At 37.5% G+C, this 18,097-nt stretch overlaps 1 protein-coding gene across 1 annotated transcript; it reads right to left on the bottom strand.

Moving 5' to 3' along the window:
- Positions 1–14,775: 14,775 nt before the first annotated feature.
- Positions 14,776–17,465, bottom strand: LOC117214289. The gene is made up of 3 exons (XM_033460269.1): positions 17,376–17,465; positions 16,384–16,518; positions 14,776–15,152 (listed from the first exon to the last, which is right to left on the bottom strand). The coding sequence occupies exons 1-3, from the start codon at positions 17,379–17,381 to the stop codon at positions 14,985–14,987; spliced, it is 309 nt and encodes a 102-aa protein (XP_033316160.1). The 5' UTR covers positions 17,382–17,465; the 3' UTR covers positions 14,776–14,984.
- Positions 17,466–18,097: the final 632 nt, after the last annotated feature.

Consider the following 18,097-nt stretch of genomic DNA (forward strand, 5'->3'; position numbering starts at 1 on the left):
AAATTCGATTACCTGACACGAAGTGTTTGAGAATTGCTTATTATCCTAACATTAATCACCGTTAATCGTATGTGTTCGCCATTTTAGCCTGTCGTTCGATTATTTGTGCGTTCACATACGGAAACACAGCCGCTGGCTCTGTGGTAGTTTGCAGATAAGCGATCGGTTTATTCGGTACTTGAAGCACTCTCGTGGTTAATTTAGTGGAACTTCGTTTGGCAGCATTTTCACGCGAAACGCCGATTAAATTATCAGCGTTATGAACCTTTAGTACCTGCATCCCTATTGAAATGCACCTGCCTGATGGCTTTTCGCGCGCGTACGGAGATGAAACGGGACGAAAGGAAGTAGAATCGGGTCGTTAACGAATCTGCTAAGTTTATGGATGTCTGGCGGTAATTTAGACCACGTATTCACTTTCTGATCATTCAGCTTCCAAACTGCCAAATTTCTTAGTTTCCCAATGTGATGGAGGATGATAGTGGGTAGAATGAGAATTTTGCTCTGGCGATTCTAATGCAAATTTGCATTAAACTCGAGGATAAACAAACGCTTGAGAAACCACGGGAAAGCTTACTAGGCAACTTCCAGACAAACTGCACTCTCCTGTTTGCTTCCTAATTAGCCGTTCTTCGTTCAATTATCTCTTTTAATTAGCCAAATCCGCGTGAGAAGCTAGAAGAATACAGGGAGAAAAAACAAAAGGCGAAAAACAAAAAGAAGAAGAAGAAGAAGGGAAGGTTTACTAGGTGGAAGTAGGCGAGGTTGTTCAAAGGCGACGTTGCAAGTAGAAAAGACCGTGACCAGTCAGACACGACCGACACTTATATCCAGGGACATTTCTTCCCCGCGATTTTATCCAGGCGTTTAGTAGTGGACGATTTGTGTTTATGGGAGCCGTGGGAACCGGCCAAGAAGGAAGGAAATGGCGCGCATGGTTCACTGATCCTTCTACAACTGCGATCCCCGAATTATGGCAACGGGAAATGGGGCATGAAATAATTCCAACCGCGTTTTTCCCGCGAAATTTCCTCCTGTGAAGTACTCGTGTACTTTGTCCGTTTCTTAAAGCACACTGAATTATTCCGCGATTATTATCTTAGAAAACACTTGGTACTTGATATTCTATACCTCTGGGGTTTGGAAGTAGTTTGTAATAGTTTAGAGAATAGTTTGGAGAATAGTTTGGAGAATAGTTTGGAAATAGTTCAATCTCGGTTATCGAGACACAATTTATTCAGGAATTTTTTCTTTTCTTCTTTTTGAAGGGAAATGTACCGTGTAGTGAAGATAAATGATTCTATGATTTGGATTATACGATTTAGAGGGGCGCGATATTTTCGATAAATTAATTTCACTGGTATGAGACCACCTCAAACCATCCAATACAACGTCAAACATTCCGATTCGATTAAATCTAATACCAGTGATTATAACTTCTGTCGAAGACATCAAATCTCGCCCTAAACAATCCTCTTGAAGTACACACCAAGACTGACACACGCTCGAACTACAAGAAACACGTTCAAACTACACGACACACGCTCAAACTACACGACACACGCTCAAACTACACGACACACGCTCAAACTACACGATACAGCGTCAAACATTTTACCTTAGTCAAAGCGACCGTTTTGATGGATAAAATCAAAACCGACATTCCTCTTCCTGTCTCTCTCGTTCAAGGCTTTTTCGACAAATCAAAACTGTCACGCTTTCAAGGCACACGATACATCGTCAAACCTTCCAGATCAGTAAAAGCTGACGCGAGTGGTCGATAAAAGCAAACCCGATTGCTTGCTGCCGCATCGCCCCTTCAACGTCCTTTGCAACCCTCTATCGAAAATTTCGTGGCCGATACACCCCTAAATCGACAACACCCCATTCACCACGAAAATTCACACCGGGAAATCCTTACGTAACCAACGAAACCGATACGTGAGATCTCGACGATTTACAGCCGTTCGCTCGAATTCTCGGATAACGAGCGGTCCACGTGACCACAGTACGAATTCCTCTGAACTGTGAAGTATTCAGTACGGAGGGGTTGCGGCGAAGTGGATAAAGCGGTGGCGAAGCGGAAATCCTTCTGGGACCGATCGTACAGATACGATGTAGCGTGAAATGTTTATTGGCCAGCCAGGTGGACCGAGTGTCGCGTCGGTCAGCATTTGCTTTGTCTGCCCGATATCTGCTCGATAATAAAGACCAGCCCCGGGACCAATTGAATTGTTTAACGTGATCGGTTGTATGGCGGCGTTTTCACCCGTCGCCTGTCCCCCAGGGAATCGCCTTGTTAAGGAGCCACCATGAATATTCTAATCGCTGCTGCTTTGTATTTTAGCTTGTTGCGGTCGACAAGCCTAATTGGTTTCGAGCGGTTCCTCTGTGTTTGCAATTTCCGGATTCTGGTTGACAGTGTTTAGTGTTCGGCTCGGCTGCCATATTGCGTGGTCTATGTTGACGTGTGTTACATTTTCATAGATTCGGCTGGCTTGCATTATGTTAGAACGAGATCAGATAGGTTCACACATATTGGAAGAAAATTAAGATGTGTCATACGAGACTAGATTTTAGTAGATCGCAGTAAGTCGTATTATGTTGAAGCAAAGTCAGATCGGTTATAGCGTTGTTGACTTTTGTAGATTGTCGCAGTGAGTTGAACTGTATTGTAATAAGTTGGAATAAATTGAGACGTGTTAGACTGCCTGGGCATATGTTGCACTATGTTTGAACGCGTTTAATTACCGGCTGTTATGTTGGAATAAATTTGTTTACTGGTGGTATTGCAATATTAATCTATATTTGTTAAGGTAAATTAAGCGGCTGATGTGTTCTGTGATTGGGTTACTATGCTCAAATATAAGTATAATGAAACAATCTTTGAGATGTATTCGAGTGTGTTGAAATATGTTGGACTGTGTTTGAATAAACTGAAGTACATTGGATTATACTGACTATGTTAAAGTATGTTGAAGTATTCCGAAACATGTTAAATTCTTAAATTAAACTCAAATCTCGGATGCTGCTTAACAATCTAAACAATATGTTTAACATAATACTACGTTTATTTGTCGTCATCATATTGAAAATATTTTACGTCTGATTATATATATATATTGATTTATATTTCCATTTTTCCATTTCAAATAGAAATGTTGAACTACCTTTTAGTCGTTTTGTATCTGTCTATTTATTTTTTCTGTGACAACATATTATAGCTAATCGCGTTTGATGACAAATTTGGTTTGAAATTAGTCTTCGATCAGAATTGGCTTAAATTTAGATTAAGATATTACGGTTGCACTCTGTGAGAACAGCTTTCGAGGAGTCGATCGATGAAATATTCCAGCGCAAATCTAAGAACACGATCATAAGCGATCGTTTCATCTAACTTCGATGCACGTAGCTTGCAGTTCAAGCGCAAAATTAGCATCGGCTGTAAGCTATTGGTCCGTGACATGACTGTTCGACTCCGTTACTTTCCTCGTCGTCTTGCATAGATCTCCGATGAGATCCTGCCACTTTGATGCTCCGTCAACGCTCTTAAATCCCCGAAGCTCATTCAAACTCCCTTCACATACTCGAAAAAAGTCCAATATGAGACGAGAATTTCACTTAAAATTTCAGTAAAATTGTTACCGGAAGAAGAAGCTTCGCTACAATTTCTCATAACTTTTCGTGAATCAGCACGTTAGAAAAGAGAAAATAAATGAAACGCAAAGCAATTTGCTTTGGAACATATCGAACATTGCGATAGTTTCAGTCCGGATATTCGCATAAATTATAATCGACGATTACCATGTCAGGACAATTCCGAATTTCTGGTCAACCATATTCTTAGTTGGCTCGGCATACACGAAATTCGCGAGGGTGGAAACAATTTGCAGAATTTCCGGAATCTCGGTGAACTCGCGTCGCCTCGTCGATTTTACTCGACAAAAGAAACATCTCCTTCATATTAATCTCCCTACTCCACTGAACAGTCCATTCACCAAGCACATTCAGAAACGACTAAAATATTAAAATCATAAAATTAATTTATTATAAAGTGCCAGCTAATTATCCGATTTGTCTTTAAATCTCCACAAATCCATCATCAACGAATGTATTTATATGAATTATTACATTTCGCATTTTAGTTGATAAACTTTCAACATTTGTTGCGTTTAAAATAATCCTAAATTTAAATAAATAGCATTCCTTTCGTAAGAGAATTCCTCGCGATATTAATGTTCAACTTCCACGAGAATTTCTACATCCGATCTTTAACGTGTCTGACCACGTTACACATCTGTCTTATTCCAATAGTTCCACTGATTCTACTAAAGCACTGTTAGACATCAAATTCGTTATGATTTTTAATTTGATCAATTTTTATGATTGAAAGAAATTAATTGCAAAACATTGTCGTGGGTTTGATATATGATGTTAATAATTTACAAATACTTGGAAATCTTGGTGAGAAGTGGGTCAATCGTTCAATTAAAAATATCGATCGTCAATCGAATATCGTTAATTCGAATATTAATATGGGTGTGCGATGGGTATTCACTTGGACTTTTGAATTTAACAAGATTTGTAACATTTTTATTTTTTAATTATTAATTATGTTAAACAACTGTCGACGTATATCGTTTTAAATTTGCCGCACTTTTTCCAGAATGGAAAAGAGAGGAAAATTAATGGTTCCGTTAGGTGAGTCGTATTTCCCGACCAATGAGATAAATGGAGCGTAAATTTTGCCAGGAAAACACTTAATTATCGAGCTCCTTAATCCATCGAACTGCACAACAGGCGGACACGTAGCTTAATTGTTGGAAACCAGACTTAATACCAGGATTACGTGGCTCGAAGGTAACACGTGAATCTGGAAATCGGTCTGGATATTATAAGCCGTACGATTCCGTCTTGGATAGTCTTCGGTAACGCTTTCCGGTGGTGTAGAGTTCCATGACCTTGCCACTTCCGGATTATCCATGGATTTGTGAGGCGTACCGTATTGAACTTGCCATGTTTCCTCCAGAATAAACCTGTGAAAGTCAAAAGGTTTCACTGTGGCAGACTAAAACTTAAACTTGATAATTTTAACATGTGAACAAATTGTCGTTTCATATAGAAGATGATTATAAAGCGTCGATTCATTTCTGATAACTATCTTTCTCAAAAGTGGATCGAAATGTTTTAATCACCCTGTATATTATCCTAACAGTATCGACGCTATTAGTTTTACAGTAGTGGTACCTAACCTCAAAAATGAACTTTTATACCTAGTCCAATTGAACTAATTGAAACTTACTTCGATTTCAATCCTAACCTCTCTAAAACAACAATTCCAAAAAACAAAAGACAATTTCAATGCGAGTCACCAGGAAAGATTCTTTCCTTTTCTTAACCTTTTCCTTAACCTCTTTTCTATCCCCCTAACCTTTTTCTTAACCTATTCCTGACTTTCTTAACCAGTTGTCACAATGAACAAACAAAATCAAATAAAGAAACAATAAAGGGGCAGGTTAAGGGTGCAAAGCGTAGTTACGAGATATCATTTACACGACTCCACCAATTCCATTTTCTTGATACGATCGAAAACAAGGATATTATCAAGCAGTGCACTCGACGAATCGGTAAGCCACTTTGCTCCGCGCTCAAAACTTTCCTCCACTCTTGTCAACCGTCCTAAATTCGTTGAGTAGAGGTTAGGATAGTTGGTAGCTTGGGCCCGGAAACGCAATATGAGGACGAATAATCCAGAGATTGGTGTTCATAAGACGCAACAGCCGGATCTAATCGGATTTCTCCTCATTTCCATGCAGCAGACGATATTGTTCGCGATTCTATGTGCACCAGACGGCAGATATTGCGCATGCATTCGTGCAGGTTGCAGCCACGCGTGAATACGTCCCCGTCGAAGACGATTCGGGATCGTGTTCGATCCATTTCAGCTGTCTTCCGCTACGGCTCTCGAAACGACGACGCGTGTTTATTTTATGTCTCGAAGAGAAGAGAAGAGAAGAGTCCTCTGTAACTGTTTATCTTTTAGGGCCATTGATAATTTTTTTTGGGAATTACTTCTTATCATTTAGGATTATTAATAACCTCACGTTTTAGAATTACTTGTAATTTTTTTTCTTTTAAGGTTATTGATCATTTCTGTTTCTAGAATTGTTTATAATAATTCCTTATTTTAACATAATTTCTCCCTTTCTTAAGTTCGAAAGATAATGTAGCAACCAATTATTGCAATCTAGATACAGGTCTTTCGATTCTAAAGGTTTGGGTTAGGTTCGTACAAAAGGATCTTACTATCGAATATAGGTTAAAGCAATTTTTGAATCGCTGCACTCTTTAAACGGCAGTTTAAAGTGGAACAGACAATTCTTTCTGTAATAGAAAAGGATTGTCACTATATTACTTATCTTATCATTTTTGTCAGAAAAGTATCACTTACTGCGCGTAGTGCCTTTGTTTCGGCAGCAGAATCAGCGATTTTAAGGTTAGGATTAGTAGTGTTAATCCAGATAGTGGGTATCAGGTGTCGTGAGCTGTTGAGCTGTGTAAATTGATACGTGTTGCATTAATCCGAGATTTCAAACACCATAGGATTTGTGAGACTTTACAGTGTATGTTATCGAGAGTATGGAATCTATCCTAAACCACTTGTTGTTCGTAGAAACCTAACCTATATGAGCTAAATTCAAAGCCGTAGAACTTTCGTGAATTCCTTCAGCTTTTGGCATTACGTTCAAAATCATGCATACTCAGCCTTGATCCTCGAGCCTAGGTTTTGGACAATCACTCATTCGAATATTAGTATGATACGAAACTTAACCTAACCCCATCAAGATGTGTTCTACCTTTAAATAATCTTTGCTGCACTTGGAATTTGGCTCCGATGTGGAGTGACTATTTTATGACAAAAATGATGAGTGTATCCATTGTCAATCAATTGTACTATAGTTTCGCGGAATCGTAGGTATCTATGAGGTGGAGAGACTTGCTGGAAGAACGAGCGAAGTTATTTGGCCGACTTCTCATGGGAGTCGACCTGTGAACGCCGATCGAAACTGATGAGACTTTCGTAGGCACCGGTGCGAGTTGTTGAAGCGAGTTTCCAACTAGTTTTCGATCATGTTCGAGTGATTGACGGTTGTGCTTAATGTTTCACTCGATGGAAGTATGTAATCTACGAGATAAAGAATTGGCTGTAAGTTTGGCGTAAGCTTATGCGTGATGCTGGATAATGGATAGGCTATTGGCTAGTGATACATAATGGCGGAGAAAGAAAAGTTTAAGAGATAGATGGTACGAAGAGGTATCATAATTTTACAAAATCGAATTATACTTGAAAAGAGTAATAAACGAATGTAACATTTACTTGAGAACAGGCTACCAATATAGCTGGTCCAATGTAGTTCAGGCACTCGTGCAGCATCGATTTTTAATTTTTCTTTGTCCATCACTGTAGTTATTATAAAGACCAAGTGTCCTTGTAATATTAGATAATTTTATGAGCTGATTAGTGATTTTCTTATTAGCTGATTTTATGAGCTGTTAGAGACAATGAGAGAAAGTGGGCTGTTTCGCGATTGCGATCTGATCCCTGAGATCAGAATTACGATCTAGAGTTTAGGACCTAAAATTTGGGATCTAAGGTTCAAGACCAAGTATCCAAAATGTGGCAATTAAATCTTGAACATTTTAGAAACCACTCTGGATATAACAAGCGGAGAGAATAAAAGACCAATTACGTCAATCTTTACACTTGGCATTTGTCATAAACTAATGAATCCTGAGAGGCTCTGGACCTACAAAGTTCAACAACTGTACGAAAGTTCTACAGGTCCTACGATCGATAGATGGCTCAGATAAATGATGCTATTCCTAACACAGAGATTCTTCAATTACAATTTTCACATATTGAGTTGGCAACTGAGTGATTGCGGATTTTGTTAATACCACCTAATGATAAAATCCGCAATCACTTAGTTGCCAACCCAATAGTTTCATCTCAAATAAAGTATCTCTGTATATGAAGGAAGAAGTAACTGGTTCGATCTAATTTTCCCAGTCTCTTGCAATTTATAGTCGACACGTGTGCAAATTTTACAAAGTGATGTAAAAGATCATCCATATGAACCGTGGGTCTTAACGATCGCTATAAATATCACGAGCCACAAACCGGCCTCCAGGTGGCCAGATCTGTGTTGTAACTATTTTCAGAACGACTGTAAAATATCGTGGGTCGTAAATTTGAAACGACAGGTTGGCCAACGTTTTGTTCCTCTCCCACGGTGGACTAGAGATCAAATTTTTCCCCTGACCAAATGTCGATTCCATGTTCGCGAGATTTGTGAATCTGAATGAATAGACGCAATCGATGCACGCAACACAGCACACAGAAAAATCGCGGATCTCTCCTTTTTCTATCTTCCTTCTCTTCCCTCTCTTTTATTTTATTTTTTAATCGCTTGAATTTTCCACTTTTATTTCCGCATGATTTAAGGAATGATCAAAGATAAAGCTTATCTCTTGCTTCGTGACCGAATAGATCAGCGAGAACGATTTTTCAGCCATTTCCTGAAGGGATACCATTCTCTTATTTTTCTTCTCTTTTTTCCCCTTTTATTTTTCGGAAAATAAGAGGAATGGTGTTACGGCGAGATTGATGTCCGAGTTTGTTACGCCAGAGTTTTAATATTCCGCGCTTCGTTATTGCCCGCTGACGGTTGAATTTCAAACAAGCCACGAGGAAACTTAATGTATTCCTTTGTTTTTCCGTTTTCATAAGCGGCCGCAAGTTTCTACGTAAGTTTCGATTAATATTCGTCGCTACTCGCAGTGCTAGATTTTCTAGATTTTGATAAATACCGATGCTTCGTGATGGTGGCAAGGCATATTTATTTCGAAGTTTATTAATGGTTTTGCAACTAAGGAATGCGGATTTTGTCATTAGTTGGTATTGACAAAACCCACACTCACTTAGTTGCCAGATCATATGACCCGCACCGACTTAGTTGCCATCTCGATCGGCCGCACCGACATAGTTGCCAGCTCGAGCGGCCTCACTGACATAGTTGTCAGCTCGATCGGCCGCACCGACATAGTTGCCAGCTCGAGCGGCCTCACTGACATAGTTGTCAGCTCGATCGGCCGCACCGACATAGTTGCCAGCTCGAGCGGCCTCACTGACATAGTTGTCAGCTCGATCGGCCGCACCGACATAGTTGCCAGCTCGATCGGCCGCACCGTCATTGTTGCTATCGTGAGCGGCCGCACCGACTTATTTGCCAGCCCAAAAAATTCGTATTTTCATTAATTTTGTCAAATGGATGATAAATTGGTTTCTAAACAGATATTACTCTCGTCTAGCAAATGCTCGACGAGTATACTCGACGTATTGCGAATCTTTACGTATCCTCGTACGTCTTTATGTATTTTATGTAAATTTTAAAGAAGCAGAAGGCTGGCAAAGGGCAGCAGAGTCGTAAAGGAAATGGAAAACGCAGAAACGTGACATTACGAAATTGAAAAACTTTCACAATTGGAAAATTGAAAGAGTGGGAATTTCGAAACTGGTGGCAATTCTCGAAACTTTGTTTCGATTTTGGAAAAGAAGCTGCAGGTTTCAAGCAGCGAACGTACGACGATTTCGAAGCTGAAAATTCTTCCGATTTGCTAATTTGAGAATTTCTCAGTCGTTGAATGTTTGAGATTCTGAGAAGTTTATTCCGCAAGGCCGAAATATTCAGGCGGAAATTTCGCGATTTGGAAGCGTAATAGAAATTTGAAAATTGTTGAATCTCAAAATTAACAAATTTTTCTTTCCGCGGGCTTCGAAAATTGAAGAATCTAAAATTCGAGAATTCCATTTCCGTGAAACTTTTGGGGTCTCGTGAAATTGAAAACTTGTCAACCCCAAACTCCCAGTGTCGGAATTTTGAAAATTAAAAACTCCAAGATACGAAAAGATATAAAATCAATGGTTTGAAAAATTGGAACATTCAGAAACTTTAAAAAAACAAAAAAAGAATATTCTAAGTTAAAATTAAATATTATAAAATTATAAAATTCCTCATAGATGTTACTTTCAACCATCAATGTGTTAATCAAATGTTTTATCGAACCTGATTTACCTACATTGTAACGAAACGTAATGATCATTCCAAGGAACAAACCACGATTAACGTGCACCGCAAATTAATAGCTTGTCGTCACGAAACATTCGCGTCGACGATCTTCTCGTCTTTTTCTCTTCTTTTCTTTCCTTCCACCGGAAGAATAGCCTTTTCGTTTTGTCCATCCGACACGTAATACCTCGGACCCGGTTCCGGTTCGTACAATTAGGTTGGCAACTAAGTGATTGCGGATTTTGTCAATACCACTTAATGACAAAATCCGCAATCACTTAGTTGCCAACCCCAACCTAACCTCAACCTGATCCCAACCTAACCTCAATACTATTTAAACCAATTAGTGCGAAAAAATTATTCTGCAAAACTTTCTCATATTTGATTGCTTCGCGTAATAAAAGATATTTTCCGAGAATTTCTTCATTCAAACTTTAGACAAATTGATATTTTCTTATCCCGTTATTTAATCGGAACTTAATTTAATTTATTCCCCAAGTAAATCTTCCACTCGTCCGAGTTTATTTTCCAATTACCTAGCACTCTTTACCAGGAATGTTCATTAATTAACGTGAAACTTAATTCCATTTTCCTCACAAGGGAAATCTGAGAAATCTGATCCAAGAAATTCCACTCCAACCTCGCTCGAGCCAACAATATTTTGCTTCTGTATGTGTAACGCAACACTGATGTTACGAATCGTTGGTTTTAAAGCTCGAGTATAGTACCCGGACTGAAAAATATTCGGCCAGAATGACAGATTTTAGTGGTTTTTGAGCTCGTCGAGGCGGAAAATCTGGGTCTTCTCTCACGGAAATGAGACGCAACAAATTTCGTTCAACCTGTTGATGTGTCACATCCTCGTTAATTTTGACCACGTGCTTTTTCTACATTTGCTACTCTTAACCTACTCTGTGGTTTACTCTGTGCACATTTGAATCGCGAGTATCGAATTATTATCGAATAACTTTTATTTTCCGACCGTGATCGTGTACAGTTTCCACAGTTGAAACGTTCGTTGGCCAAACCCTCGTTCTCGAGGCCAAATTTTCAAAATCGTTCGTTTCCGTGAAAAATCGTCCTCTTTAGCTTTCCGTGAAAAATGACACGGCTCAAAAATTTTACAATCCCGATACCTTCTTATCTTGGATTAATTTTTATTTTTTAGTTGTTCCTTTCTTACTTTCTTTTTTCATTTCAATGAAAATCAGTAACTGCAACTCCATTTGCTTCGAGATAAGTGCGCTGCTACTAGCACAGTGCTACTTAGCAGCCTATCGAGCGCTCAACTTTGTAGTTCTCCTGTCGTTGGAGTCTTATATGCTTTTAGATCAGACGTTTGAGTGCCTGGGATGGCGAATCGGCCCCTATATTCTTCCCTTAACTGGAAATAATCGCGTCTCTTAAAGGCACTCAAGCTTCCTCAAGTATTGCCCTTAAGTGGCTCCCTCTATTTGGACCATAAAAAACTTCCCGACTATCTGCGTACTGCAATTCTCAGTAAAAAAAAAAAAAGCACTCCATTATGGAACTTCCAACTTGTTACTTGTAAATTCTCCTTTATAAGGTGAAACGATCATTTTCTCTACCTTGCGAAGAGTTACCTTATAAAACTTTCTATATTACGTTCCTTTCCGTCTCTTTCTTTATTTCCGCATTTGCCACGTTATTTCACGCATAGGTAACCATTTCGCAAACTTTTTATATTAACCTTTTATATAATATTTTATGATTTCGATGTTATAACGCAGCCGTTTCACGTCCAGTAAAGTAAAGTACCGTTCGCTGAGTAAATAAATATTGATAACTGTTAATCAGGCATTTATTATATCCTAACCTTAAATCTGTGCGCAGTCGATATTTTAACGCGCAAAGTATTTATTTTGCGCGGCCGATAATTCAGTATCTTTCAGGGGAACCACAGCCAGTCGTTAGCGATCTACGAATTGCTTTTATCGCTTTTCTTCCAGTTTTGTCACTCTGTCGAGGTGATGAATTAAAATTCCTCTAATGATTGAAGGGCTGAGGTTAAAAAGGTAGCGATTTAAGGGAAAAGCTTGGAATTTTATGTTTCCAGAGTATCTATTAGGTTGGCAACTAAGTGATTGAGGGATTTTGTCAATACCACCTAACGACAAAATCCGCAATCACTTAATTGCCAACCCAATAGAACAACATAGAACTGAACAATCGTCTCGTTAAATTTCACGTATTTACAAAATTTCTATTGTTTCACCAATTTTCCGATTCAGTGGGTAACTTGCAAGGCTGGATGACAGAAAATTCGCCTAATCCGTGAATCATTCGCTAGGAAGCCAGATATTTTTCCAAATGTCGTTACCTCCTTTTCAATTCCGTGACTCGAGCATTTCATGCAGTCGATGGTTCAGAAATTTCCGAATAAACGACCAAATAATCATCTAGGATATGTAGTGACGAAACAACGAAGGAATTTATTCCGGAATCGGCAATTCCATTTACGCGGCTTTTCGTGTTCGTCGATCGGACGAAAAATTCGTGGAATTTCGATACATTCGAAAACGATTAACCAGGCCGAAATTTACATCTTGATGTCTGGGGCTCGCTAATTGAACAACAGGCCGGATTTGTGTTGTGCCGAAGCCTCGAGGCTGCCAAATCATCGAGCTGCCGTTTGCGATCGCGCCGGCAACAGAGAGCCGTGGAAATTAATTTCTAATTAACATTGATTGAACGTGTGACACGCAGGCGGCGTGTGTTCGTACATTCAGACAGAGTATGAAACGGCCAACGATTGGACTGGAAAACTTTTCAAGCATCGAACAATATATTTCGCACCGTACGCATATTATGGAAAATGTAGGAAAATTAGTATAGGAATGGGAAATTGCTTTTCTACGATTGATGACGTACAATTTAGGAAACGTACGGAGCTTAGAGTTTTCCGGGCTTTCGGAGTAACTGAGATTTTCCAATCTGTGTATCTTCAAAATCGCCAGATTTTGTATTCTTTTAATTTTGAAAAGCTTCGGCCTAGGAAACATCGCGATTTTCCGAGTCTTTAAATTTGAAAATTCTCCCGCGAGCTGGAAAATCGTCGACTCTCCGGGTCTCGAAATGTCGCATTTTCAAACCACCGATTTCCTCTCAGACTTCTAAAAAACTTATTCGTACGCGATGTGAAACTTTCGAATTACGAAATTTTAGAAAATTCGAAACTTCTAAAGTCGTCGAATCTCAAGTTTCGCATTCTCGAATTTTCTTTCTAATTCAGAAATTACAGAGTGCAGAAAATTTGCCACTGTTCGAAGTTTCGATTCACTGAATTTTCAAATTCGAAATCGAAAATTTCCTACCATTAAACCACTGAACCGTTAACAGGGAAATTCGTTCGAGGAAATCGTGGACTTTGCTCGAAGGTATTCCTGATCCTCCAGAATGAGATTAAAATCCTGTTTTTCACGAACAGCTTTTTATTTCCATCCAGCATCCCTCTGTGAACCACGAATATGCCACACTTAGAGAGAACGAGTAGAAAGAAGATCGTGAAGGCAATTAAAATACCTTCCAACACTGTGTTCTCGTTTTAATAAACGACGCCCCACGAATTGCAACTAATCTGCCTGGGCGCTTTCCTGACAAATGGCTACTGTAACCTTGTGAACAACCGTATTACAAATTCGTCTGGCCACGTGGGATGGGAAAAACCCAATATTGTAGTTAGCCAGATGTATCTTCTCTCGAAAGCTATAGGTGGATTTTCTAAAGCTCTAATTTTCCATCTTTCTTGTTACGTGGATTTTTAAGGATGGAGCTGATTCAGACACAGGATTTATCTTTTATTGAATTTCCCAAGTATGAAGTTTAAATTATCACAATCTTCTGCAATAGTAATTACACCTGTTATCGATGGTTTGTTTTATTTCTTTTCAAATTGTTCAGCTTCGAACAGGTAATCCCCTTTAAAACTGTGATAAGCTTGAATTTTATTTAAATAGCGGGATTTAGTTGTTGTAAACGAACATTAAATTCATTAGTAATAACGAACACATTAATTATTGTTGATTGACTATTAGAATATTTTGATACTGCTAAGTAATTAACGTAAATAATGTTTATATTGTTACATTCAGGGATTTGCACAATTTATAATTTAGAGATATTCGACAAATTCATAATTACCAGATTCATAAACTTCGTTTTGTGGTATATTATTAATATACATGTATTTGGTATGTTTTCTCGATTTGTGGAAAATTTGAATGTTTTTCTTGTTTCTTGAATTACTCTGATAATTATGATGAATAACCCTCTAATACGTTTTTTCACTACCTTAACATTTTTGTTTTCCATTATTTTTTCTTTTCATGCATATGAGAGCTTTTTTATTTTGACTTTTATTTTTATTTTAAGACGTACACGCGCATCGTGCAATGGGAAAAGTATTTTTTTGACGTTGAAAAAAAACCAGATGGGTGCGTTGGGATTAGAACACGAGCCGTTTGGATGGTAATCGGAGACATTACTCGCATCCCCGTATTTCCTCATGTTTCTGCGTGTTCTATTCCAAGTTTATACCACGTATCGATTTATGATTCAACGTTGAACGTCTCAAATTTCTTTTAACGTAAAAAAAAAAAAAAAAAAAATAGAAATACATATCCAATTTTATTTTGTAAATTATTATTACAATTTCTTGACAGAAATGAGTAATTTTCTTTTACAGTCGATTAGTTTTCATCTTAATTCCTCTTCTACAGCTAATACTATTCTTCCTGGAACGTTTTTATCAACGATGGAAGGTTTAGATGAAACACAGTTACAAAACGCGCTGCAACTACGACTAAACTCGTAACTGCCGTTGTCAAAATTTGATCAGTCGCGTATTTGCGACAAAATGGTCCGGAACATTTCCAAGAACTCGTTGAAAACGGTTTCCATGCCGGGGATGGTTTGTTTGACGCACCACTTCGCCGTCGTCGGGCAAATCAGGATTATGGCGATGACAGTGATCATGAGGGGCGCGAGGAACGCCCAGATAAGCTACAGATAAAGGACTTTTATAATTCCCAATGAAATACAGTATCGTCAAAAATGATCAAATTTTATGAACACTCTTTACAGAAGCATTCGAACCAAGGACCATAATAGTTATAGTCGAGATGAGTAAAGTTGCTGTGTAAGAAGTAGTAGGTTGGTTTAATTGATTTTTTTTTTTACGAATAACTATTATAGTTTTTTTTCTAATAAATAAATAATCATCGTTCGTGGCAAAATTCTTTTTTGGTCGCCAATAACCATTATCTAGAAGGGGTGGAGGGAGGAAGAATGAAAATAAAAGTGGAAAGAAAATAAACAAAAATGAAATGTTTCATAAATAATAAAAAAAAATGTATCATATGCAATGCTTATGGACAATGAAGAACATTGTGATGGTCACTAATGGTAATTCGTAACTAGAGTATTTAAAAATTAATATTTTTCAATTTTTTCTTTAGCAATGACTTTCGTCACCAAGATTTTAGACATAACCGTTATTTTTGATCCCTGACTCGAAAACACTTGTAGAATATATCGTGTGTTTTATAGGAAACATTTTGAGATTTTATTGCCACTAAAACGAAACTCTTTTGAATAATCGATATTCGATAATAAAAGTGAGATTTGGGAAAACTTGGGATCAAATCTTGCGAGACTACATGGTTAATTGAATATTTTCACATTTATGTAAAACACGCTGTCGTTCGGCAGGATTACCACCTAATGGCAAAGCCCGCAATCACTTAGTTGCCAAGCCAATACTTGAAAGAAAATCTCGTGCAATCAAATTCTGATGCAGAATAAAAAATTGTTCTGAATTACTGTTCGAGTAAACGATGACGTTGACATATTTAACGAACGAATGTAAATGTTAAACCGAGTATGTTGTAAATGCGACGATGCGTGAAAGAGCAAACGACGAATGGAAAAATACCACGGATTAATTAACGGTACGAAACAGATTTTCATTTGTTCTGCTTTAATCAGCCGTGTAATTGGAACATTCGTTCGTTGAATAAATGAAAATAAACGAGAAAGTAAGTGAAAATAAAAATGAGCAGAAATTTGGCAGATATTAGGTTGGCAACTAAGTGATTGCGGACTTTGTCATTACCACCTAATGACACAATCCGCAATCACTTAGTTGCCAAGCCAATATATCCCAGGAAAATCGCGAGTAAATATTTGTAAATTGTAAAAGATGTATGAAATTGTGAAAAAGGATAGAACTTACGTAAGAAATCCAAGACACTATCAGCCAACCCAGCAACACTGTACCAGCTGTATTCAAATATGGCGCGTACTCCGGTCGTACAACATATTTTAAGCCGGGGAATTTCGCGCTCAAATCTGTCAGGATAACTTCGAGCTGCGTGAAAAATTGATAGATAATAAATCTGGAAATTTTCCTACGCTCGAATTATTCGCGTTAACGAGGTTACCCGTACGCATTGTTATAATACGATTAGTATGATTTATGAGTATGTTAGCCAGCGAGTACAAATTTTCCGAAGTACGTAAAATACAAACAGATTTACAGTGTCGATCGAAAATTGAAAAATTGTAAAAAGAAATTGCACGAAGGAGAAGACAGAGATCGTCTAATGAAAAGCAAAATCAAAAATTGATGGTTCTATTCGATTCTTAAGAAGCAGGATCGAAAAATATTGTAAAATACCATCAAACACGCGTCTAAATAATTATATTTAATAATATCTATAAATAAATAATTGCAAACACAAATAATTCCTATAATCAGATATTTTGTTGGTGATATTTTGTCATTTTTCACCTTTGCGATAATTAGATAATTATTATTTGCCCATTCGTGTTAATATTCGATCGCGAAACAACTTGCTTTCTCTTGGCTAATAGCACGAATGTAACGTATAATACGAGTATTTATAATGCTGCAGTTGAATATATTAATTTAATTTTTTACACTCAGTAGTCAATGTATATGTGTATATATTATTTATATAATAAATAAACATTTCCTGAAGCAACGTGTTTCATATTTAATAGTTTCTTTTTCACTTTTTATGTATTCGAAAACAACTTACGTAAAACTCCAATGTATTTAAATGCATACAGACGTACAATCGACTAGTCAGATATATTTTTCTAACATTTAATAAAATAAAATATAATAAAATAATTGTCTACAGACAAATGTTAGGAACTGTCACACGGTTTCCACGATATTCGTCATTAATATTTACTTACGTTCATATTTGTGTATCTCTATTACGAGATTACGAACGCTGAAAATTTACCATAATTCATAAACGAATATTTTCATGCTTTTTTCATCTCGCGTTACATTGCTCACTGTCCGTCGACTCAACTAACCTACGTGAATTTCATCATAATTGACAATCGTTCGATCTCTTTGAATATCGTAAACTTCAATTGAAACGATAATAATAATAAATCTCGAAATATCGAAAGAACTTTTAATGAAATTTTTATTAAATAGAAATAAAATGAAATTGTTTAGAAATTTCTTGGAAAATAATTTTGCCGAATTAACTAGGGGAAAAAATGTCCTTTATGATGTCGAGATTGAAAATTCACGTGATAAAGGAGCATGTTCTTCGATTTCAATATCCTTAGAGGATTTTAACGAAATTCTATGAAAATCTTGTTGCAATGTAGTAAATAATTTTTTAGAGTAACTATTTCCTTTACTCTAAGAATGTTACAATGGAAAAATACTCTGCTGCAATTTCGTTCATTTTCCAAGATCAAAGGGAAAGTTTCTTCGCCCTAAGTTAATATTCTGAGGTACGTTATTTCATGTTCATAACATACTGCTCCTAATTTACTTTGAACACAGCATGGTTCCCATATTTTAAAGCCATCTTCTTCTCTTTGTTGCCAGGCGAAATGAATTTCTCTGCGCGACCTGAACTCGCAGGATGACCTAATGAAAAAGAGAACGCATT

The sequence above is a fragment of the Bombus bifarius genome, unplaced genomic scaffold (genome assembly GCF_011952205.1).
Source record: "Bombus bifarius isolate JDL3187 unplaced genomic scaffold, Bbif_JDL3187 scf7180000009200, whole genome shotgun sequence".
NCBI classification, from domain to species: domain Eukaryota; kingdom Metazoa; phylum Arthropoda; class Insecta; order Hymenoptera; family Apidae; genus Bombus; species Bombus bifarius.